Genomic DNA, 25669 nt, shown 5'->3' on the forward strand with positions numbered 1-25669 from the left:
ATCAATTAACAGTCCAAACATTCAAATATGAAGGTAAGTGAAATGCCAAAACACAAAAAAATATAATAGCAACTTTATTCTGGAAGCAGAAATAGTACCTAACGTACTTAAAAAACAAGTTTGTATGCAGGGACAGAGCATAAAAACTCTCTAAAAGTAGTCCCACCAATCTGCCGTTTAAATCTATCATAAGAAAAAAAAAACGCGTAATTTTCTAAGAAATTTTAAAAATGTTTTTGTTTCACCAATAGGGAACAAGCTTTAATGCTTAGTGTGACTTCACTTCCCAATTTTAGAAAAGAGAGAGAGAGAGCGAAAAAAATCGTCATCCGGTTATGGTCAAAGTGAAAATTGTTGCTGCAATGGTTTGAGCCGAGGCATAAACGCGCCTGTGCATTGGAGTCGATGCGATTACGGCAGGGCAACAAAGCAAATTAGTTTACAAAGTGCTCGATAAAACCTATAATACATGAGCTTCACAGACTGAGCGTCAGCTGCAATGGATTGTACGATTAAGGTAGGCGGTTGATCTAGTTCTGCTGTTTTCATGTTGTTTCTGAAAATGAGTTGCGCGCAGCCACCCACTGAGTCGGTTAGCAGGTCTCTTTCTGTAGAGTGAGAGAGACGACGCGGTGATGCGAGGTCCCCACTCTTTCCTTCTTGTACAAAATTTCCTCTTCCTTCCCGTTCGTGGTTGTATGTCGGCTCTTTAATAACACAAGAAACCACTACAACATTTAGAGTCAGATAAAACTAAATGGCGTCCAGAACAGAAGGGGATGTTAAAACCCTGATTTCCATTTGTTTTATTTTTTGGCGCTCCAGTTTTTGGTTTTAACAAATTTGGTCATCTCAAAAAAACTGACATGAAGAAATATTGATATGTTATAATAATCAGTATAAGAATGCAATTGTTTAAAAAAAAAAAAAAAAAAAACTAAAAAACGAATTATCAAGAATATCAGATTAAAAAAACAAATAAAAAAAGTTGTGTTCGGAATGCATTGGCGCGCTCGACGCAGGTGGCTCTCGAGCCTTCAAGCTATTGGATACAAGAAGGACTCCTTTCCAAAAAGCTGGAAGACTGAATTCTGCGAGATGACCGGTACCTGTGATTTTTAAAAATAAAGATTTAGATAGCACTTAACTTTTTTTAAATGTGTAGACTGTTGTCATAATTTGAAATAATATAGACTAAATTACATTTTTCATGTTTGGCAGGCATTTTGTCTATTTCCAACAAATGAGAGAGCGTAACACCATACCCGATAGCCCGTATTACATACATGCTATCGTTGATTGCCGTAAGAGAGAGTGCCTATATATATAGTCATATAGTCATATATAACATTTTATTTTTACATTTAAAAATTATAAAATTAATTAGTAAAACATTGCTTCAGTGACAATGAGATTGGCCTTCCTCAACCTTTGGGCAAATTGCAGCACAGTAAAATGTCCAGTTTTAATTGACTCAAACAGAGTTTATATGAGTCCACTCTGGCCATAGTGGACTCATATAAACTCTGTAAGAGTTTATTTAACACTGAACAGGCCTATTTTCCGTTGCAGTGGCACGTACAAAACGACAATTTCCAGAAACTATAATAATCCAACTTTGCTTTCAGTAGTTTGCCTTAAAATCGTTCCTTTAATATGCTGCTGAAATTTAATCCATATTTAGCAGCTATAGTCCATTGCTTCTTTTTAGAGAGTAGGCGATGCAACCACGCCATTTTAGAACCTATAGGCAATTTATATTTTACGCAATTTTATGTTTTTGACAATGACGTACAGGGCACTGAAGACTATAACCTGTATCTTTCACACTCCGACATCTTCCTTAGTTTTGCTGTCTCGAACATGGAGATTGAGCACAATAAAAAATGAAACTGTACCTGCAAATGGTTTAAAACTTATTTTTTAAAAGAGGAAGTCAACAAATCGTCACAGAATGTAACTACAAATACCACTGAAAACATTATATTTACTAGCATCTTCCTGCCACCAAAGTTGAGGCCTATATAGCACAAGTGTAGCCTATTATTTTCAGTGTATGCCTTCATTGACATTGCGGTGTTATTCTTAATGCGAACGTCTAAAATCAGCCATGAAGTGAAGATAACGGTCAACAGTTAATTTCAGGAATACAGGACTATAACGTTGAGCTGCCTCTGTTCGCACAATATTAATTTCTCCAGAGGAAAAAACGAGTGTCGGTGGGTCAGAGCGTCTGTAAAATCCCAAAATGTAAATCCGCCTCAGTATACTGAGTATTTTCCCAACGGACTTACAAGTAGCCTATACCTTGTCGTATACTTTCTAACTTTAAACCTCGCAAAGCTAGTTAGGCTGCAGTCGAACTCCTTGTCACGTGAGCAGTTGTTTTCCAACCAATGTTCGGGGAACAGAAGCTTAGTAAGGAATGCTTTCTAATTGTTGGAACTGAACAGTAGCCTATTTATTTAATCGCCCGTCCAATTTCATACGAATGCGCATGAAAATGTGTTATTGCAAGTACATTATGATGTGATGCAGTAGGCCTAACGTAGCCTACATCAGTGTTTTTGTTTTCTTAAACATACATTGGTCATTGCCTGTCTCAGTTGTGATTCGGCCTAGTTCTACGATACGCATTAAAGGCCCTATTACTTAAACCTACTTTTTAATCATAAGGCTGTAGTTCTGTGTTAACTGTTAAAGGAAATAAAATGGTAGAAAACAGAATTTAATTCCAGAATAAACCATTTGTTTTTTTCTGTCCATAAGCAAGCCACCAGCATATTTTTTAAGAACGGTAAATGTTTCTGTCGTCTTTTTCAAATTAGATTATTAGATGAAGATTGTTTACTGGCAGAGGTTACACCATAGCAATCCTTCCATAACCCCACCCGTCTTAGTCACATAAACTGTTTCTAAAGAGCGCGCGAGAAGGCCACATTTACACTCTAAACCCAAACACCTGCTTACAAGTTTCAAAACCACAAGCGAACGGTTAACGATGATTAAATTGAGATTTATACGGAGTGGCAAAGGCAATTTATGAAATATTCGGTTACCAATTAAAACATTTTTCCCAGTGGGCAGCTCCGACCATCGCGCGCCAGTGTCTCGCGTCCAGGGCAGTTATTTTAAGAATAATTTATAGTAAACTGCAGGGTAGGGGCTTGTCAGGTGTCGTTATCTGAACTCTGCAGGTTTCCTGTCTCTAAACCTCAGGCTTTCCGCACACACTTCCGCTCCCTCCACACCAAAAAAGCAACAAAGACTTTCAGAAAACAGAAAAGTTCTTTAGATGTAAGAAAAATCAACACATTGTGTTTAAAAAATGTTGCCAATTGTGCGACGCGTATCGTAGAATAATTAAAACGGACTTAAACGAACGCCTATATTTGTTGAACATAAGCTTGGCCTTTTATCTACTTTGGGCAACCCGCCATTTTTCTAATGTTGCTGCGTTAAAAAAAAAAAAAAAAAAAAAAAAAGTTGTGAAAACCGCAGCGTGTTTTTGCAGCCTAAGATGCAGCTGCTCACCCCTGTGCAGAATCAGCTCGACTGCTCGTCTACTTCTTCTTTCCTGCTCTCTGAAAAAACTTGAGAGCAAACACATCATTGGGCGCACGAGCTTGTAGAGAGCTGTTCAGTTGTTAACATTTGTACAGATTCTTCCAATCAACCCACTCTTTAAAAAAATAATTATAATTTTAAAAAAAAAATGAACATAGCTGGACAATTCGATAATTAAATAAAAGTAATTTACGGATGGTAACCACTAACAATTCAGTATCGGTTCCCAAAAGCGGGGTACACAAGAATAGTTCTCTTCAACTCATTTATTTTACAAATGTAATGTTAATATCACCGATACAGCTATTTGTGGGCAGCCAGTTTTGGGGTGATAGTAGCTTTTAGTAAGTGGAGGCATTTCCGGATACTGTGAGAATACTCATCCAATGAAGCAGAACAGGGGGACAAAACGATGAAGCATTAATAATTACTTGAAAATCGTTTTTAAAAAAAATAATATACATGTTTATTATGACTGTCAGTTTGTATGTTTCAGATGCTAATGTTTATTTCGAGAAAGTACTTATTCAGGTTTATCCTTAAGCCATGCTATAGAGAGGAACCTTTTTATTTTTTTAGCAGGGACATACTGTTTTGTTGAAGTATGACACATGAGAAGGTCAAGTTAAGCATTCTACTGTGATTGATTATATAGCCAAGCATGTTTTATTTCAAATTGGGTGCTATATAAATATCAAATTGATTGGTATCTGTATTCTTAAAACAACAGTAGACAGTCATTATTCTATGGTAGTCCATATAAATACTGTATGTTATGAATATTTTCTCAAAAATGGAATAGCAGTCCAATGTAAATTAGCTTCCTACAGTTGTGTAATAATGAAAAATGTTTTTCACCCGCTTACAAACAAAGATTGACCATGGATGTCATTAGAAGCAATGGCATTATTCTACAAAGATTTCAATGCAACATTAATGGAAACTTTTGTGCCAGTTAAAAGCACTGAACACTGAATAGACCTAATTTCAGTTTGAACAGGTATCCAAAAAGACATAAATTATATTTATATATATATATATATATATATATATATATATATATATATATATATTCAACATTGAACAGTGCGATTTATGGGGAAAATCCATTCTTATGTTTGTTTCTGAATGAACAAAAACAAAAGACAGTTGCACTCCTTTTGGGAGAAGCGAAGTTTGTACTCTGCGCAAGCGGGTGCACAGTGCTGTTTCACCTGTGGCTTCCAGGAACAGCGAATGTCGCGTGGCGTTGGTCGGCCTGTAGTGGAATGTGTGCTTCTTCGCCGTCCCGTTTGACAGTCTTCGGAAGACAAATTACTACAGGCACAAATTATGAAGCCAGTCTTTGGCACCTGAAACTGAACTGCGCTGAAACTTGACACGGAAAGTATCTGCCACAGTGCGGCCGCGAACTGTGCAATCAACCGAAAGAGCTTCTGGGCCTCATGCATGGAAACAGACAACAGAAGAATTACTACAGGAGGCCCTTTAGTAACACACTGATTCGTACTCAACTGCTCAATGTGAACATGCGTACCCCAAGGTTTGCTGATGTGATTAGAATGTTCGTAACTGAACATTCTAATGCTGATCTAACAATCACTACTGATAATTAGAAACGATCGAATTCTAGAACACCGACTTAGGTTTTGTTTTTTGTTTTTTTCAAAATTCAACTCTTTAACGGGTTTAGTGAAACCCAAACTATGCATGCTTGCATTTAATCTGTTGCATGAAATTTCAGAGCTTTTTGGATTAGAAGCATGAATGTCCAGCTCTTATCTTTCCATGTTAATGTTTCAATTGCAGGCAGCAGAAGGCCTGCTGGTCTGAAATGGGGGGATTGCTTCTATGATTGTGACTTCTATGTTGTGGACTGATTGCAAAGTGTCATTGGTGCTGTGCTGGTAACATAGCAACAGCATTGCACCCAGCTCAGTACATGAACCCTCAACATTATTGGTTACTGGACTGTGTCTGGGTATTTGTTTGGGTATTTGTCTACAGTGGTACTCAACTCTGGCCCAGTGTATGGTGGTTTTATTTCCAGATTTATCTGCAATTTGATGGACCGTCTTAATGGCATAGCATGACAGAAACAGACATTCAAGTTGCAAATATGTTTATTAAGGACTTTTAATCAGATGGCTCAGTTGTCTATGTGCAGATGATTCCCTTTGAAAGAGATTTCATTTGGTATTGATTAACCCTCAAGAGTAGATTTTTTGGAATGTTTTTTTTTTCTCTTCAAAATTCTAAGTTACTGTTCTAGAACCCCATCGCTTTCAATGACCAGTAGGGATTGTGACATCAGCATTAGAATGTTCAGTCAAGAATGTTCTAATCACATCGCTGTAATCGTACGCCCTGGAGCGCCCTAAATGCTGACCGTGTGGGCAGCCTGCTCGCAGAAGCAAAACAATTTGTGGAAAGTTAGGAGTTGAAAGGCAAAGCACACAAAGCTCTGTTGCTTTTCAGCATGAGCAAGCTCGTGTTGTGCCGTCCATAGCTGACCCACATACCCGCATACATATCCAACAACCAACACGCCCCACCCCCCTCCCAACACCGCCCCCTCCCCCTTTATGGCCAGGGGTTCGATTCCGGGCCAGAGCACCTTACCATCCCCTGCGCTGTGATCCCATCCCCACCTGCTTTCCTCCTGCCTGTAATGCACGAGCACAGAGGCATAGGAGGGTGGACTGGGTGCCCCCTCTTCACTTAAAAAAACGGGAGGGGGGGCAGGGCTATGTCTCAGCACTGAATTATGGAACGTAGGGATGGCTGCAGCAACACTGCAGTACTGAGGAGACAGGCTGGAGTGAGAAGCAGCAGACACGGGGGTACTTCAGGTCCAGGGTTCAGCAGCCCTACTTTCTTGCAGGGGCATGCATAATTTTTGCAGATGTATTTTGTCACCGTATTGTGTCTCTTGGCAACCGGGCCTGCAGTGAAACTCATCGAACAGGAAGTCAGTTGTGGTATTAGTGGTCATGCTTTGCTGTGCGTGCGTGTGTGTGTGTGTGTGTGTGTGTGGTTGTGTGTGTTTCTCGGGGGGGGGGAGGAGGAGGGAGAGGAGAGAGAGATTCTGTATACTGTTTGTGTTTCTGCATGTTTGTTTGTTTATCTGTGGTAAGTCGTTGTATCCATGCTGTTAATGTGACTATAAGCAAGGCTGTGTGTGTGTGTTTGTGTGTGTGCGTGTTTGTTTGTGTGCGTGGACATGTTAACCCGTGGCTATCTATGTCTCCACAAGAGTGGGAAAAACACATGCCAGCTATGTACGCTTAAAATATGCTTCACCACACTCAATCAAAATTAGTCACGCTTGTTCACATCTCTGAGCAAAGGACACAGCTCACCACTTTGATTATTATTAGCCTAAAGGTGTATCTGTGTGTGTGTGTGTGTGTGTGTGTGTATGTGTGTATTTCATCTAATCTTTTCAACCTCAACCTAATGCACCCCCAGCAGCGGAATAGCAGAGGATACATAAAAGAAAAAAAAAAGTTTCTGTTTCAGAAAAAAAACGAGTGTTCTGTTCTGATTGGCTCTGGAGCCTCCACCAGTCCAGCTCTTTCACTTCTGCAATGAATGAGGCAAAGGACACCCTGCCCTCGACTATTTCAGTCGGCCCAGAGACGCGGCACCCCGCCTAACGCGGTGACAGCACCAGCGGACAGCATCCGCCCTTCGTCTCGCCCTGGGGCCAGTGCGTTTGGGCGCGGTGAGGGGACTGCGGGTTTGAATCCCACTGCACCGCGCTGTGCCCCAGATCGCGTTGACCGCTGCCTTCGCTTTCACTTCTTTCACTTCACGTCGAAATCTTCGCGTGGGGCTAGGGTTGTCTGCACACCCGGCAGATTCACCCACAGGTGCTTTGATACCAGAATTGAAGCAGATTTTCCAAAGGTTTGACTGTCAGCCGAGATGTTATAGCAGTATTAAACGTGGCAATAAATATGCAAAACCAGTGTGTAATTATATTATTTTAAAACCGTAAAAATAACTGCAGCTTTTTTTTTTCTATTAACGAGTGCTAAAAAGAAAAGGTCCAAGAAAAGGGATTTGTTGGACTGCATGGAGATGAGAATTTCAGTAGGGATGGAGGAAAGACAGCGCCACCTGCTTTTCAAAAGGGAACTGCAGGACTGCATCAGGCCACAAGACGCTGGAACAATGCGACTAAAATAACACACTCACACACAATGGGGCAGCGGCCCACAGACGCTAATCAAGACCGTTTCCTCAGTGGCCAGCAATGACCTGCACCCCCGCCCCCCCCCCCCCCCCCCCACTTTGCCAGAAAAAAAACACTCCCAGTTTGTTCTCTGGCTTTAAGTGACCCACATTTTAATAGCCCCACCACCCCACCTCTCCCACCCCCAACACACATTTCCCATCCCCTGGCATGTGCCAAAAGGTTGCACTGCATATGGGGCTGGAGATTTCCTGTTCACAGCCTAAAACACTGCAGTGACGTACAAACTGAAAAGACAATACATCCCCCACCACCAACATGCACACACACACACACACATTGGCATACACACATAGGCACACACACGTACACACACACACGCACATTCACAGACACACAGACACAGACACCCACATACACACACGCGCGTACACACATTCACAGACACACACACACATGCGCACACACACACACACATTCACACACACGCGCACACACACCTATGTGCACATACAGACACACACACACACACACACACAGGTCCCCTACCCATCGAGCTCGTACTGCTGCACACCCACACACACACAGGTCCCCTACCCATCGAGCTCGTACTGCTGCACACCCACACACACACAGACGGACCAGCCATTTGGCCTGCAGGTCACCTTACGGGTGCAGAAAACCGTTTTCAAAAGAGACGGTTTCTCAGATCTCGATCTAGCTCCACCTGCTCTCACATCTCCACCCACACCCTCTGATTGAAACAGAGATGTGGTTAAAAGCCAGCATCCGTTCATTTCACCTGTAGCTCGGAACGCAAGACACACTCTCCTTCCAGAAAGACCTCTTCCCCATTTTTTCCAACTTGCTCCTCCTGACCCGGCAAATTTTCTGGAAAATTTTTCTGAAGGAAGAACCGAGGCACAATGGCTGCTGGCGCCATCGACAGACAGGAAGTGCATTTCACCACCAAATGAAACACGCAGAAGGATAGACTGTGTTATCAACAGCATGGCACAACCTCACCACAGCCAAACCATTAAATATGGAAACCTTTTAGATTTTCAGAGTGGCCAACTCTGTACAAGTGTAACCCAAAGCCACGGCAGCCATTTCCACGATGTGAGCCTCAAGGGCCAATCAAGCTTGGTTACACCTTGGCCTGGTCAAGCTTGGCTGACTGTTGCCCTGGTCAAGCTGGGCTGACTGTTGTCCTGGTCAAGCTTGGTTACCCCTTGGCCTGGTCAAGCTTGGCTGACTCTTGACTCTGTTTCTCTTCTGTCTCCTCTCCCGTATAGGAAGCCCTGTCTGTGGTGAGTGAGGACCAGTCGATTTTTGAGCAGAACTACGGCCCGGTTCACATGAAGGGGGAGATGACATCACCGGGGGGGTTCAGCCAGGGCTCCACGGGGAGCCCCGAACCCCCGGAGCCCGAGTGGGGGGGCGTGGGGGGCAGGGGTGCCGTGAAGAGGGAGGAAGAACACATCAACGGATCCAGGTGCGAGAGGTACGTACGCACATGCCCAGAAAGGTTCCAATGACATCACTGTCACGGGGGGGGGGGGGGGGGGGTACTTAACCGCCATTCCACCAGGTAGGCACTCACCTGAGAATTTACATTTACATTTTAGCATTTAGCAGTTGCTCTTATCCAGAGCAACTGCACGCAGATTACATTCTTACACACAGTCCACTCATACAGCTGGCTATTTTACTGAAGGGGTTCAGGGGGAATACCTCGCTCACAGGTACAGCGTCAGTGCCCCAGCGGGGAGTCACGCCCACGGCCTTGGATTTGACCCACAAGCCCCAGTTCTCCAGCCGTCATTCCATGGTGCCACCCCATAATTCAGTTCTCATTTGTAGCAACACCTTGAGGCATCGAAGTGGGTAGGGAATGTAAGCGATTGTTTAGCCAAGCAGAAATAGGGCGTTAATTCATACAGAGAGACAGGGGGTTTTTTTGGTGGGGGAGGTGGGGGCGGGCTTTGATAGCGCTCTTTGGAAAAGCGTCCGGCAGGTGTACACACCTTGTGAGCACGTGCAAACGTGCAGGACCACTATCACATTCACTCATTCTTTCATTTATTCTTTCATTTTCTTTTTCTTTCGTTCTTTCTTTCGTATATAAATAATTTAAAACAGATCAAAAATAAGCAAGTTAAAAAAACCCTGGAAAATAAATCTGAAAATTAGGTATCTCAGAAAACTGCTAACTGACGTGTTGCCTCTATGATGTGTGTTAAGGCCTCCTCTGCGGGCTGTCAGTGTGTAAATCAGTGTGTAAATCAGTGTGTAAACCAGTGTGTAAACCAGTGTGTAAATCAGTGGGCAGTACTGTAATGGTGTGTATTAATCCACCATCCCCCTCTCTTTCTGTTTCTCTCTCTCCATCCCTCTCTCATGCTTTTTCCTTTGCTCTCTCTATCAACCTCTCTCTCTCTCTGGCGTTTTCTACCCTTCTCTCCACTCTCCTCTCCCTGTCTTCTCCTCTCCTCTTCGTTCACTTCTCCTCTTTCTCTCTCCCTCTCTCCCCCACTCCTCTCCTCCTCCCCCTCCTCTCTCCCCTCTCTCCCTCCCTCCTCCCTCCTCCCTCCCTCCTCCCCTCTCCCTCCCTCCCCCCTTTCTCCTCCCTCCCTCCTCCCCCTCTCCCCTCTCCTCCCCTTTCCTCCCCTCCCTCTCTCCCTCCCTCCTTCTCTCCCCCTCCTCCCTCCCCCCTCTCTCCCCTCTCTCCCCCTCCCTCTCTCCCTCTCTCCCTCCCTCCCTCCAGTCGTGAGTCCCCAGTGGACTGCAGTGTGCCCAGGAGGTCCCGGCACATAAGCAGCAGTAACGAGGGGGAGCCGCTGGTGTACCAGACCTCGTACCCAGAGCCCCGGTCCAGCCCGCAGACCGCCGCCCCCCCGAACAGCAGCACAGAGGAGAAGAGGGTCATAGTGCCTGCAGGTAAAGAGCCTGCCCCGCCCCCCCCCCCCCCCCCTCACAGCAGCACAGAGGAGAAGAGGTCATAGTGCCTGCAGGTAAAGAACCTGCCCCGCCCAACCCCCCCAAAAACCCGCCCCCCGCCCCCGCCCCCCACCCGCCACCCCTAACAGCAGCACAGAGGAGAAGAGGTCATAGTGCCTGCAGGTAAAGAGCCTGCCCGCCCCCCCCCAAAAACCCGCCCCGCCCCCACCGCCCCTCCTAACAGCAGCACAGAGGAGAAGAGGGTCATAGTGCCTGCAGGTAAAGAGCCTGCCCCCCCCCCCCCACCCCCCCTAACAGCAGCACAGAGGAGAAGAGGGTCATAGTGCCTGCAGGTACAGAACCTGCCCCGCCCGCCTCCCTCCCCCCCCCCAGTGTCCCGCTCAGTCTTCGCCATGACACCTCACTGAGCCCTGTGGCGATGCGTGCTGACCGCAGAAAGAGCAAAACAAAGCTCGCCCCTGTCGGAGGCCGCTGCGCGCTGACGGCCTCGCCCCCCCCTGCACTCTTTCCCTGCTTTTTTTCCGGCCTTTTTTTCGCAAATGCAGAAGTACTGAGCAGCCGAGTAATTTTAGCACCTGCAAGGGGAAGCGATGTGTCAGTGGGGCAGGGGGTTCAGAGAGAGAGAGAGAGAGAGAGACAAACAGAGAGAGAGAGAGAGAGACAGAGAGAGAGAGAGAGAGAGAGACAGAGAGAGAGAGAGACAAACAGAGAGAGAGAGAGAGAGAGACAGAGAGAGAAAGAGATACAAACAGAGAGAGAGAGAGAGAGAGAGAGAGAGAGAGAGACAAACAGAGAGAGAGAGAGACAGAGAGAGAGAGAGACAAACAGAGAGAGAGAGAAGAGTAAAGAGCGTCCAGTAGAGGTCCCCTGTACCTTTAAAACAAGATCTGTGGGGGCGGGGGTGACAATACACTTCCTGCATGTGTATGTGGGGGTACATATATGTGTGTGTGTGCGTGTGTTTGTGGATCTATGTGTATGCATGCATGTATGTGGGGGTGCATGTTGGTGTGTGTGTGTGTGTGTACTTTATGTTAGGAATAATCCACAATGAGGTGTGTGTTAAAGGTTTTTAACACACAACGTGGAGTGGAGTGGATTGTTCTGCTTATACTACAGTCGTTTGCCAAAGATTAAAAAAATAGGCTCCTGTTGATCCTTAGTTTGTTACAAAGTTGTTTACTAGGCTACAGGTTTCTAGAATTTCTGCATGTTGCTGTGGTCACAGGTTAGCTAGTTGGCCAGGTAGCATAGGAATTTATAACTGTGATTAAGCTTGACCCGAACTACTTGTGCATTAAAGGGTGTTAACGCACAGCTTCCAGCCAATCAGAATTGTAGATACCTGTTCAATTACACAGCTGCAATTACACAATGATCACTGAAGTCATTTGGAAAACAACTAATCAATAATAATCTTGTAGGAGTGTTATTGAGAAAAATTGAAAGTGTTGAGTTTTCAGGACTCTATTGGTTTGGTCTAGTTGGGGAATTGATAATTTGGTTGGATCTAGGACTCGCATTCTGATGCACACGTGTGTGCATGCGTGTGTGTGTGTGTGCATGCGTGTGCGTGTGTGTACATGCGTGTGCGTGCATGCGTATGTGTGTGTGTGTGTGTGCGTGTGTGTGTATGTTTGTGTGTGTGTGAGTGTGTGTTTGTGTGAGCGTGTGTGTGCGTGTGTGTGTGAGTGTATGTTTGTGTGTGTGTGAGTGTGAAACCTGGTCTCAGTGGTTACCCAACGCTAACAGGATCTTGCGTCAGAAGAAGTGAGCTTTCTTTGAGGAACCAGAACTGGTCAGTGACAGTGCAGAGTAGCAATCTAAGAGAGGGACACTTATCACATCCCTCTTATCGTATGTTTCTGCTCATTTTTTCGCTCATCAATTATCTCTCTTTGTGATCACTGTCACCCTCAGAAATCAGCACATGCTCATCCTCAACCTCACGTTCATCATCATCTTCAGACAGATGTACTGTGGGAAATATGGTCTCGATCACACTATGCTGGGCTCTGTGCTAATAGGTTTTCCCAGTTGAAAGGTGAAAATTCTAGGGACACACTAATGCGTCCCAATTTGTGGATGTGCTCCTAAATTCATTTTCCAGTTAATTACTTTTCAGTAATTTTTTTCCCCCACACATTTGCTTTTCAGAAGCAAAAGCTCCTGAAATGGGAGACCTGCAGAGCCCTATAAGGTGCTTTTAATGGCTGAAAACACTGAGATACTTACACAAAACACATTTTTGGCACATAATCCATTTACATTGCAGGATAGCTTATTGAAGAAGCCATGGGTAAAATACCCTGGCTGAAGGGACAAAGTCATAATTCTAGCTGTGAACTAAACCCTAGTTCCATAACCGCATTAACATTACACTGGATTTATTTGGCAATCGCTATACTTCTCTGCCACTAAACAGGAAACAAGTGGGGCTACTTTAGCACCACCGGTGCTACGGGATAGCAAAACACATCCAGACTGAGTCGAGAAGTCATTCAATTTTTATCACGCTGCCAAAATATAAAAAATATAATTCAATGGTCGAAGACCAGTTGTCTGACACAATGACTGTTACCAGTTTCCTAGGGTGCAAAATAAAACTGTCGTTAGGAGACTGGCTACTCGCCGTTTGCCAAATCTTTGGTCACACGGAGTCGAGCCTAAAGTGGGGATGCTGCCAGCCATTCGAGTGGGGCGCTGGCTCTTCCGTAACGCCACCGTTTCCTTTGCCGCAATGCAGTACTTTCCCATGAAACGTGTCACTAATTCATCCGAAAAAAAAAAACGAAAAAAAAAAAACAGGTAGATCAACAAGTTCCCAGGTTCCACAGTTGACACATTGTTTTTCACGATGTATTAGTGGTCATAGGTGTCAGGGGGACAAACGAAACAGAGAGGAAAGAAAAAGCGAACGTGTTTTCCCCGAGCGCTAACGAGCGCTAGCGAGCGACGCGCGCGCGTCACGCCCGTCAGTCGCGCCGATTCCCGAAAAAGGGGGCTGGGGCGAGTAAACCCCCGAGAACTTTCCCGTGCGACGGGACGCTCGTCCTCGCTGAGTCACGGTCGGGGGAGACGGCGTCATGGGCGCCTGTGACGTCGCGAGCGGTGAGACACCCCCCCAGGGCGGGGCCCGCCCCCCCCTTCCCATCCTGCTCGCAGTGACACAGAGCAGGCTGGCGGGAGTCAGCCAAGCCGGGCTATTGTTGTTCTTGCAATAATACGTGGATATTACATCACTGCCGCGCTATGCCATAAACAAGGACAATGAAGTGACTCGGGAGGCAAATACGTTTAGAGAAAATTTTATACATCGTGAAAAACAATGTGTCAACTGTGGAACTTGGGAACTTGTTGATCTACCTGTGAGGTCCAAGCAATTTTAACCCAGGAACCGTGACAACCACAAAGCATAACCCCGCAGGAACCATGGCAACCACAAAGCATAACCCCCAGGAAATTTGACAACCACACAACGCGAACCACAGGCGAGATTGACAGCTGTCTCGCTGTGCAAGAAACAGGGTTAGATCTCTCTCTCTGAGTGGAACATCTCAGCTTTTATTTCAGGTCCCTGGGGAACCATCACCTAACATGCATTTCCCACACACTCACATCTCAAACCGTCTCTTCCCACAACCATTCATTTGCTCGCCCATATCTAACCCTGGGCAGTTATCATAGCATAATTGTTTTATTTATGTTTAAATTAATATATTTTAACATTCTAATCATTCGTACAGCTGAATGATTACCGAAGCATTTCAGGTTAAGCACTAGCTGAAGGCTACCTCTGTAGTGTCTGCTACCCATCCACCCCACCCATTGGAAATTGAACATCCAACCTCTATGTTACAGACTTGGCTCTTTTAACAGATACATCACTCCACCATTGTCAACTGTTACGTGGAGACACGGCATGCGGTCAATGCTGTAGGTGTTTTTAGGCCTTAGTTTGAGAAGACCGTGACTCAAGTGTAGATTTGGATTATAAATGGTAGATGTTGAAGGAAAAAGTAAAAAAAGGTACCCTTTTCAGTCTTGATTTACACAGTACTCACAGAAGCAAGTATCCACCAATCACCATTGGCTTTGTTCATTTGTTGTCATCAATGTGCATTGTGATTGGTGGAGCTCCACTTTGGCTTATAAGTGAAAGGTGAGCATAACGTGGTGATGACACAATGTTGTCCTATTCCCGGTGATTTAGGGAAACCATGAAACGGATGCTATTTTTGATATTTTTGACATTTTCTCCCTTTTTAAAAAATCTGTCTAGACCCTGAGGTGTGGACACAGGACCACGTGAGACAGTGGGTGGAGTGGGCTATCAAGGAGTACGGCCTGGTGGACGTGGACGTGTCCATCTTCCAGTCGATGGACGGGAAGGCGCTCTGCAAGCTGACCAAGGAGGACGTGATGCGACTCACCTCGGCCTACAACACCGATATCCTCCTCTCACACCTCAACTACCTCCGGCAGAGTACGTCCGAACGAGCGCACATCACACCCATCAACACCCGCATCACACCCGCATCACATCCATCAACACCCGCATCACACCCATCAACACCCGCATCACACCCATCAACACCCGCATCACATCCCATCAACCCCATCACATCCCATCACATCAACACCCGCATCACATCCATCAACACCCGCATCACATCGCATCACACCCATCACACCCATCAACACCCATCACATCGCATCACATCCATCAACACCCGCATCACACCCATCAACACCCATCACACCCATCACACACCCATCACATCCATCAACACCCGCATCACATCCATCAACACCCGCATCACATCGGCATCACACCCATCAACACCCGCATCACACCCATCAACACCCGCATCACATCCATCAACACCCGCATCACATCCGCATCACATCCATCAACACCCGCATCACATCCATCAACACCCGCATCACACCCATCAACACCCGCATCACATCCATCAACACCCGCATCACACCCATCAACACCCGCATCACACCCATCAACACCCGCATCACATCCGCATCACATCCGCATCACACACCGCATCACACCCATCAACACCCGCATCACACCCATCAACACCCACATCACACCCGCATCACACCCATCAACACCCACATCACATCCGCATCACACCCATCAACACCCATCAACACCCACATCACATCCGCATCACATCCATCAACACCCACATCACACCCATCACACCCGCATCACACCCATCAACACCCACATCACACCCGCATCACACCCATCAACACCCACATCACACCCGCATCACACCCGCATCACACCCATCAACACCCGCATCACACCCATCAACACCCGCATCACACCCATCAACACCCACATCACACCCATCAACACCCGCATCACACCCATCAACACCCACATCACACCCATCAACACCCATCCACACCAGCATCACACCCATCAACACCAGCATCACATCCGCATCACACCCACATCACACCCATCAACACCCGCATCACACCCGCATCACACCCATCAACACCCGCATCACACCCACACACACACCCCATCACACCCGCATCACACCCATCAACACCCCATACACACCACCCACATCACACCCATCAACACCCGCATCACACCCATCAACACCCGCATCACACCATCAACACCCGCATCACACCCATCAACACCCGCATCACACCCATCAACACCCGCATCACACCCATCAACACCCATCCACACCAGCATCACACCCATCAACACCAGCATCACATCCGCATCACACCCATCAACACCCACATCATACCCATCAACACCCATCAACTCCCGCATCACACCCATCAACCCCCATATCACATATCGCAACACCCATGAGCTTCCCCTGCAGGCATATACTCGATGAAAATATTTAACTGTGGGTGCCATTATAGGAGTGAAGCAGCGTTGGTTGAAAGGAAGAACACACTACCGCCGCCCCCCCCTCCCCTCCCCCCTCCCCCCCAATCTCATTTTAAAGGTACAGTGGACCTCAACCCCTCTCTCTCTCCCTCTCTCTCTCTCTCTCTCTAGGTAGCCCCACTTTCTCCTATCCTACAACCCCTATCAACAACACGCAGCAGCAGCCCCGCCTACAGGTCAAAGCAGGTAAGGCTCCCGCGTCTCTTTGGGCGTGGTCCTCCGGCATTGGCTCGGTCCCTTAACCTACGGCAGGCTCGGTCCCTACGGCAGGCTCGGTCCCCTAACCTACGGCAGGCTCGGTCCCTTACCCTACGGCAGGCTCGGTCCCTACAGCAGGCTCGGTCCCCTAACCTATGGCAGGCTCAGTCCCTACGGCAGGCTCGGTCCCTTAACCTACGGCAGGCTCGGTCCCTTAACCTACGGCAGGCTCGGTCCCTTAACCTACGGCAGGCTCGGTCCTGTACCTACGACAGCTCAGTCCTACGGGAGCTCGGTCCCTTAACCTACGCAGGCTCGGTCCCTTAACCTACGGCAGGCTCGGTCCCTTAACCTACGCAGGCTCGGTCCCTACGGCAGGCTCGGTCCCCTAACCTACGGCAGGCTCGGTCCCTTAACCTAAGGCAGGCTCGGTCCCTTAACCTACGGCAGGCTCGGTCCCCTAACCTAAGGCAGGCTCGGTCCCTTAACCTACGGCAGGCTCGGTCCCTTAACCTAAGGCAGGCTCGGTCCCCTAACCTACGGCAGGCTCGGTCCCTACGGCAGGTCAGTCCCTACGGCAGGCTCGGTCCCTTAACCTACGGCAGGCTCGGTCCCTTAACCTACGGCAGGCTCGGTCCCTTAACCTACGGCAGGCTCGGTCCCTACGGCAGGCTCGGTCCCTTAACCTACGGCAGGCTCGGTCCCTTAACCTAAGGCAGGCTCGGTCCCTTAACCTACGGCAGGCTCGGTCCCTACGGCAGGCTCAGTCCCTACGGCAGGCTCGGTCCCTTAACCTACGGGAGGCTCGGTCCCTTAACCTACGGCAGGCTCGGTCCCTTAACCTACGACAGGCTCGGTCCCCTAACCTACGGCAGGCTCGGTCCCTACGGCAGGCTCAGTCCCTACGGCAGGCTCGGTCCCTACGGCAGGCTCGGTCCCCTAACCTACGGCAGGCTCGGTCCCTTAACCTACGACAGGCTCGGTCCCTTAACCTACGGCAGGCTCGGTCCCTTAACATACGACAGGCTCGGTCCCTAAGGCAGGCTCGGTCCCTTAACATACGACAGGCTCGGTCCCTTAACCTACGGCAGGCTCGGTCCCTTAACATACGACAGGCTCGGTCCCTTAACCTACGGCAGGCTCGGTCCCTTAACCTACGGCAGGCTCGGTCCCTTAACCATACGACAGGCTCGGTCCCTACCGGCAGGCTCGGTCCCTAACTACGCAGGCTCGGTCCCTTAACCTACGGCAGGCTCGGTCCCTTAACATAAGGCAGGCTCGGTCCCTTAACCTACGGCAGGCTCGGTCCCCTAACCTACGGCAGGCTCGGTCCCCTAACCTACGGCAGGCTCGGTCCCCTAACCTACGACAGGCTCGGTACCTACGGCAGGCTCGGTCCCTTACCCTACGGCAGGCTCGGTCCCCTAACCTACGACAGGCTCGGTCCCTTAACCTACGACAGGCTCGGTCCCCTAACCTATGGCAGGCTCGGTCCCTTAAACACAGCGTACAATGCCGTGACGTTTCATGCAGCCCGCAAGCTTAAAAGTGGCTCCAAATAAGCCTTTATAGACGTAATGAGGCAAAAGGGATGAGCGTGCGATCTCAATGTGAGGTTACAGGGGTCATTATTCACCAACGTTGTTGAAAGTTTATGGCGTGGTTTGATTCCCCGTCTGGTCGTGGAGTCACAGACAGGAAACAGCTGTTCTGGGACAGGAAGTGAGGGCTGCTGGTTCCAATCTGGGACACAATATTGGGGGGGGGGATCATGTTGACAATGGCGATTCCCGCAGGAACCTCTGAGCCTCTTCAACCCTCTTTCTTCTCTTTCGTTGCTTTCATCCTTCCATAATTCTCTCTATCTACCGTGTACTCTTCCTTCCTTCCTTTTTGTGGTTGTCTTTCTCTCTCTTTCTTCCTGTTCCCTCAGTTTTTTCTCCTTTGAATCTGTTTTTGCCCTCACATCTGTGTCGCCACACCACAGTTTGAAAAAATATATAATGCTCAATGATGTTCACTCAGCGTTATGACTGAGCACAGTACTCTAACGACGTCAATTAGCCCACCCATCTCTCTCTTTCTCCCTTCCTCCCAATCTCTCTCCCTCCTTCTTGGTTTCTTTCACATCCTCCTCTCTCACTCTCTTTCTCTCTCTCTCTCTCTCTCTCTCTCTCTCCCCCTCCCTTGCTCTTTCTCTTTCTCACGCTATCCATTTTCCCTCGTTTGTTTTCCGCAGAGAGCACCTTTGAGGAGATCAGCCGGAGAAACAGCTGGCCAGCGACGCCTCTGCCTGCCCTGCAGAAAGGCAAGCTTCCCCGCAGAGCTTCAGCACGTAACGCGCAGACAATAACTCTGCTCCACACACCATGCGTCCGCACTGACCACTGCCACACAGGGCTCCCACACAGCGACTAACTCTGCTTCACACAACATGCACATTTCTCAAAATAATATCACAACACCGCAGTACCTCAGCTGAAAAGTGAAACCTACAGACTGATTATTGTTAGAATTATTACTGCTGCACTTTTAGGTCATTCTCTCACATCAACAGCCTGACTTACTAAGGCCCTTAACATATGTAAAACATTTTATCGCACACAAAACTGATAGCACAACCAATGATTGGTGCGAAACGTGATCAATCATTGGTCATTTTGTTGGTTTGGCGTGTGCTAAAAGGTTTTGCACATGCTAATTGTCTTAGGAAACCAGGCCCTTGGTCATTATAACTCAATTAAAAAGTAGAAGGGAGTTTAACATAAAGACCAGGCAGTGCACACTTGAAACAGATTAAGTTGCCCAACTCAAATGGTTCAAGGCAATCTCTCCATCAAAGCAATCTCTTCAGTTCAAGGTCATTTCAGTGAACCCTTGGGTTCCACAGTTCAGTGATTTTTGAAGTTTCTCCTGATCCAGGTTCCCCCATAGAACACCAGCACACCACCAGAGTTACAGATCCTGCGCCTCGACATGTCCAAGGTACGGATCACCACCGTGTGTATATATGTTCTAACACTGTAATAACCGCTGAAGTAAATCCACCGGACGGCTAATTCGGTTATGGCACCACACTCTGTTAAGGCGGGCGGTAGCGTAGTATAATGGGTAAGGAGCTGGTCTTGTAACCTAAAGGTTGCAGGTTCAATTCCCAGTTTGGACACTGTTGTCGTTTGTACCCTTGAGCAAGGTACTTAACCTGCATTGCTTCATCACATATCCAGCTGTGTAAATGGATGCAATGTAAATGCTGTGTATAATGTTGTGTAAGTCGCCCTGGATAAGAGTGTCCGCTAAATGCACGTAATGTACTTAAGGCACCGCACTCAATGGTGCATTGATGAGCCTCACGGTGTTGGACCAAATCCAGGCTGTGCCATTTATGACTGGCGGCCAGTAGCTCCATAGGGCGACGCGCAATCGGCTGATTGTGTGTGGCAGAGGGAATGTGAGGGTTCAGTCAGGAAAGGGCAGACCCCATCTACTGACCCCTGCTGGCCGCTGAGGTACGCGGAGATTGCAGTCAGAGCCACATATTTATGAAAGGTCTTCCGCCAACTCGGTTCCACTCTGAGCTGAGCTGCAGTCTGCGGTGTGAGAAGAAGCAGCTGGCGCCACCTTGTGTTCCGGAGGAGAACCACGGTTGTCCACGCTCTCCTGAAACGGCAGTGGGAGGGTTCGCGGCTTGAACTAAGGTTGCGAACGATTGGCCGTTCCAAATTGGGGTGGGAACTGGAAATGTGCAGCCCCGTACTCGTACTGGGCGACAAATTTATTCAAAGAAAAATAAACAAATAAAATAAAGCTTGAAGTAATAAAAATTCTCAAAAATTATTTTAAAAGTATCTTGTTAATGTATTTTGTATAATGTATGAGCAGCGCTGTCTGAAATCTAATCGAGTGTTGCTTTTGTCTCATACGCAGATCCATATCAAGCACTTGGACCAATCAGCAGTCGTTTAGCCAACCCAGGTAGGAATCCCCCCCCCGCCCAAAAACAGACACCAAAGGTGGGAAGGTTCACTGGAAAGGTGTAGAGTAAAGGTGCATAGGTGCCCACCAAGGTGGGAGCATGGGAGGGTGCAGCCAATCACGGTCCACCTATCTCACCTGGAATGAGGAAACAGCCAATCGTCAGTGACATCATCTTTTCCACTGGGCTCGTTTGCCCTTTTGATAGTGTTCTCAATAAAGAAGTAGGCCCATATTTAATGCATAATGCATACATAGATCGGTTTGCTGAGGATTGTAGTTCCAAAACTTTGTAGTCAGTCCAATCAATCCATAAATAAATAAATAAATAAATAAATAAATAAACACAATTTGTTGTTATTATAGACCAAAGCAATACAAAGATCCTAAGAAATTATTTTTTTCCGAACCAAAAATTTTTAAAAAGCTCACCAGATCTGGTGACGTCCACGTCCACAACATTGACTTCTGAACGTTTCTCTATCACGGTTTCTTCCCCAATGTGAAATAACAGGCGGCATTTAATTACGCCAGCCCACTTAGGAGAACGACTCCCGCTGCCTCTGCAGGCAAAAGCACCTCATTCCAACTCAAGATTTACAGATGTGACCATTTTACTGTGCGCCCTGCGCTCCACGCGGCCCGAAACGTTAGCGGTGAAAATGCAGCCCAGCACCCCGGAGATCACATTGACCTGCATTTGCCCCTGTCTCCTCACAGAGTCCCTCCCTCTCTACAACAAGCGCCGAAAAGCAAAACATAATTCTTTCAAGCTGCCCGAATCAACCAGCACTCACAGGATTGTGGGTAGGTTGCTGGACAAATTATTATTTTTATTTTTTTTAAAAATCCTAATGCTTGAAGAAAGCTTCCTTCCAACTGATGTGAATGCACACGGCAAAAAAAAAAATGGTCACATCTGCTTAAATCAAGCCCTGGGTGTCGTGTTCTCCGACCGCCATTCGGGATGTGATGTTCTAGAAATCCCTTTGCATCTTGCAAGCATTCCAACCGCAGAATCTTCTACTGCTCGAAGGCTGCTTCAAAAAGGTGTCAGAATCACCTTGCTGTTATTTTACACACGCTACGTAACACACGATATGAGGCAGAATCTGCAGTGCATGTGAGCGTGTGTGTAAGTGCACCCCGGCTAGGCGCCCAAACCACCATTTTCAGCCTTATCTGGCCCCTATCCAGCGTCTTCCGTTTCTTTACTTCCTGTTGTTTTTTTTTTAATAATTCTTTTTTTTTTTTTAATTCCCCATAAGGCTCTGGGCAGATCCAGCTGTGGCAGTTCCTGCTCGAGCTCCTGTCGGACAGCGCCAACGCCAGCATCATCACCTGGGAGGGCACCAACGGCGAGTTCAAGATGACGGACCCGGACGAGGTGGCCAAGCGCTGGGGCGTGCGGAAGAGCAAGCCCAACATGAACTATGACAAGCTGAGCCGCGCGCTGCGCTACTACTACGACAAGAACATCATGACCAAGGTGCACGGCAAGCGCTACGCCTACAAGTTCGACTTCCAGGGCATCTCGCAGACGCACCAGAGTCACGCCGGGGACGCCGGCGTCCTCAAGTACCCGGCGGAGGTGCCCTACGCGCAGCCCTACCACAGCCACCAGCCCAAAATGAACTTCGTGGGCGTGGGCGCGCACGCCGCCGCCCCCATGCCCGTGGCCTCCGGGAACTTTTTCGGATCGCCGTCCACGTACTGGAACTCGGCGACCACCGCCATCTACCCCGGCCCCGCCATGCCCCGGCACCCGGGAAGCCACGCCCACCTCAGCTCCTACTACTGAGAGCCCCGCCCCCTTCCCCCCCTTCCCCCCCTTCCCCCCCACCGGCAACGGAGCTAATATATCTGTGCGCACAGCCCCGCCCCCCACCTGCCCCCCCCTCCCGGTAAAAGGGCTGACTGTGTACTCTAATCTGCACAAAGGGGCGGGATCATCGCTGCGTGTCAGCTCCGCTGTGCTTTTATTTTTATTTTTAAAAACTTTTTAAACGGCTGCACGACATTAAAGGGAACGGCGAGAGAAGCCCCAGCTGTGTCGGGGTTGGTCCCGGCGCCGGCCGGCCGACCCTCGGACGTACTGCTGGGCCCGCAACCTCCGCGGCAACGGGTCACTTTGCATAAGTGGGCGGAGCTAAAGAGTGACATAAACTAACCCTGTGCCAGGGCGTTTCGGACGGACATTGAAAGGAAGCCGTTGACTTTTTGGGATGAGCAGACTTTTTTTTTTTTTTAACCTCTGCAAGTCCTTAAAAAAAAAAAAAAAAACTATTTTCAATTTGTTTTGTAAAAAAAAATGTTTTTAGCTGTCCCCATCGGAAGACGTTATTCTCTAACGTCATTCTCTCTATAGGCCATGGAGACAACGCATATGATGAACAAGACACAACCACAATCATAGCCAGTTTGCCAAGTCATTACCCAACAACACCAAAAGAATGAAATTTGGTGAGGTGGTTCTACTGCAAGTTACACACTTGCAAACACCCACAGGCACACAAAAGAACTGCTCAAGATATTAAATACTGTACGTGACACAATTCGAGTCATAAACAATGTTGCCCAATTCGTATGAAGATTCAGTTTACAAGTCTATATTACTACAATTTCAAAGGGCCATTTTATACTTTCAGTCTTCTCTGCAAAAGTTGTAAATATGAAATCCGTAAAGAATTAACTATCACTGTAAATGCAAAACAGTTCTAAAAACACAAATGCAATCAAAGCAGTGTTATTTTCTGAGCTTTATTGCCATTTTAACCAAAAGGGAAATGATGTTGAAAGGCCTTTATAACTGTGGAGGATTTGGGTTTGTAAGACATTTTTACTGGTATTTTAATGTGCCTATAGAATTTCTAGGTGTACAGACCAATACACATGTAGCTCTTTTTATTACTATATTCATTTTTCTATAATGTAGCACTCTCTATAAAAATAATAAAGTATATTTGTACAGTTGGAAATCTTGATTTGGTTCCGTTTCATTATCGGTCGAAATGTGGTTCAGAGTAGGTTTTTTTTGGGATGTTTTTTCAAAATCAAGTCAGTGTTCTAGAACTCCATTACTTTCAAATACCAGTAGTGGGTGTTACATCAGCATTAGAATGTTAAGTTAAGAACACTCTAATCACATATTAAAGGGTTAAGAAGGTGAAGTCAGTGCAGGGGGGACAGCAAGTATTGAGATTCCAGTGTGTAGAACTAAAATAATAATAATAATAAAGAATAAAGCCTTTTGGGTGGCAGAAATTTATATCATACAAAATGCTATTAGTGACTGGATTTTCTGCTCTATGAGGTGTGGAATCAATAAAGAACATTAAATAAAATCTGAATCAATTCAACTGCAATCAAATTAAATATAATTAAATAAGACATTACCGTGTTAATGCTATTAAATTAAATAATCCATCGGTGATCAAATACAATTATTTACCAATGATTTAATCGTCGAGTTGGATCGCCTTGACATTTAAGTATTAACGGTCCAGTGTGTGGAACTGAACTTGTGTCAGATCTTTCCGTCTTCGAATAAACGGGCTATGCACAAAAACCAAAACAAACGACCTACAAAATATTCAGGTTGGAAAAACAAAAACCTTCGACATCTAAACATAGATGCAGAACTTTGAGTTAATTACAGAATTTCAGACCCAAATTGGATTTCTGCATTTATTTGCTCAGCCAGCAGAGCCAATCAAAATTCTAAACCAATCACATGGCAGCAGCGTCCACTGTCAAGTTTAGGAGAGCGACGCATCACAAGCACAATTTTGTATCTGTAAAATCATCAATGTTCCCTTTAATGGCTGTTACTTCGTATTTGCCTTGCGCTAGCCTGTTTAACTGTGACCATTTATATTGCAATCTCGTGGCCTGCGCTTCCTTGAAAAAGAGATTCATGTGTCAACGCGACTCACCGAATTAAAGGGTTTTGAAAAACATTTGTACGCGCCCAGTTGACAAGAGCGGTTGCTATCGCCCACTGAGGTAGAGAATACCTTGGTCCTCCTTAGGTTGCACGTCAGGATGGAGGGAAAACACACTGTACAGGTAACACACCTCCTTCGGGTGATTGTACACCCTTTACTTCACCTTCATTTGGCCATTAGCTTCACCGAACCAGACTCCAGTTGGAGAAGAATAGCCAAACCGACTGCAAGGCTACCATTCCGGCAGCCATTAAACCCACGCAGCAAAACTGCCACTCCGGTTTAAGTGGGTCAGCGAAAGGCCCGCGTGCAAACATGTTCACCGCTTTGTTGATTTTGCCGCTGCGCGCGCAAGCGTTTTTTGAGTTGAGGTTTGCGTCGCTGGATAGCACGCAAACACCAAACAAGCGGCAACACTGGAGCCTGAAACTTCATCTTCCTGTACCCGTGGCAACGATTATGTAACCCCCGCTAACGGACACTAAAAACAGACTGAGGCAGGCAGAGAGAAACTCAGTAAAAAATGTATTAGCCACTCCCAGATTTCAGGGGCATTATGCTACTCAGGCCAACGAACAAGGAAACCTTTGGAGCGGTAGAAATATATAAAATTCAATTAGTGATTGGATGCTAACATAATGGCTGAACCACTTTTCTTCACCACAGTATTGTCTTTTTTTTTATTTTAAAAGGGGATAAAAAACAAAAAAACTAGCATTTCTGAAATGAATTCCAAATCTATTGTGGACCAAATGCTCATATTTTCTATTTTTATTTCACCATGTGAGGATCAAAGGATGGCAGATATCCATCCAGTATTTTTTTTACCTTTAAAAAAAATTGTGCAACACTGAACATACATTC

General features: G+C 46.8%; 1 protein-coding gene across 3 annotated transcripts; it reads left to right on the forward strand.

Moving 5' to 3' along the window:
* Positions 1 to 335: 335 nt before the first annotated feature.
* fli1rs (Fli-1 proto-oncogene, ETS transcription factor-related sequence) lies at positions 336 to 23836 on the forward strand. Of its 3 annotated transcripts, none has more exons than XM_064304973.1 (10): positions 336 to 517; positions 9067 to 9275; positions 10539 to 10711; positions 15015 to 15218; positions 16797 to 16871; positions 19123 to 19191; positions 19806 to 19868; positions 20811 to 20858; positions 21579 to 21665; positions 22127 to 23836. In XM_064304973.1, the coding sequence occupies exons 1-10, from the start codon at positions 500 to 502 to the stop codon at positions 22657 to 22659; spliced, it is 1479 nt and encodes a 492-aa protein (XP_064161043.1). In that variant the 5' UTR covers positions 336 to 499; the 3' UTR covers positions 22660 to 23836. The 3 variants fall into 3 exon arrangements, with proteins under 3 accessions (XP_064161043.1, XP_064161059.1, XP_064161052.1); XM_064304982.1 differs by lacking the exon at positions 336 to 517 and adding an exon at positions 672 to 1105; XM_064304989.1 differs by lacking the exon at positions 21579 to 21665 and having other exon boundaries at positions 337 to 517.
* Positions 23837 to 25669: the final 1833 nt, after the last annotated feature.

This window comes from Anguilla rostrata, chromosome 1 (genome assembly GCF_018555375.3).
Source record: "Anguilla rostrata isolate EN2019 chromosome 1, ASM1855537v3, whole genome shotgun sequence".
In the NCBI taxonomy this organism is placed as follows: Eukaryota; Metazoa; Chordata; class Actinopteri; order Anguilliformes; family Anguillidae; genus Anguilla; species Anguilla rostrata.

What these genes read in the sequence shown, in the direction of transcription:
- fli1rs (XM_064304973.1), top strand. An exon ending in CCGCCTACAGGTCAAAGCAG is followed by an intron (nt 16,872 to 19,122) that starts GTAAGGCTCCCG and finishes TGTTTTCCGCAG; the next exon opens with AGAGCACCTTTGAGGAGATC. An exon ending in CAGTCGTTTAGCCAACCCAG is followed by an intron (nt 20,859 to 21,578) that starts GTAGGAATCCCC and finishes GTCTCCTCACAG; the next exon opens with AGTCCCTCCCTCTCTACAAC.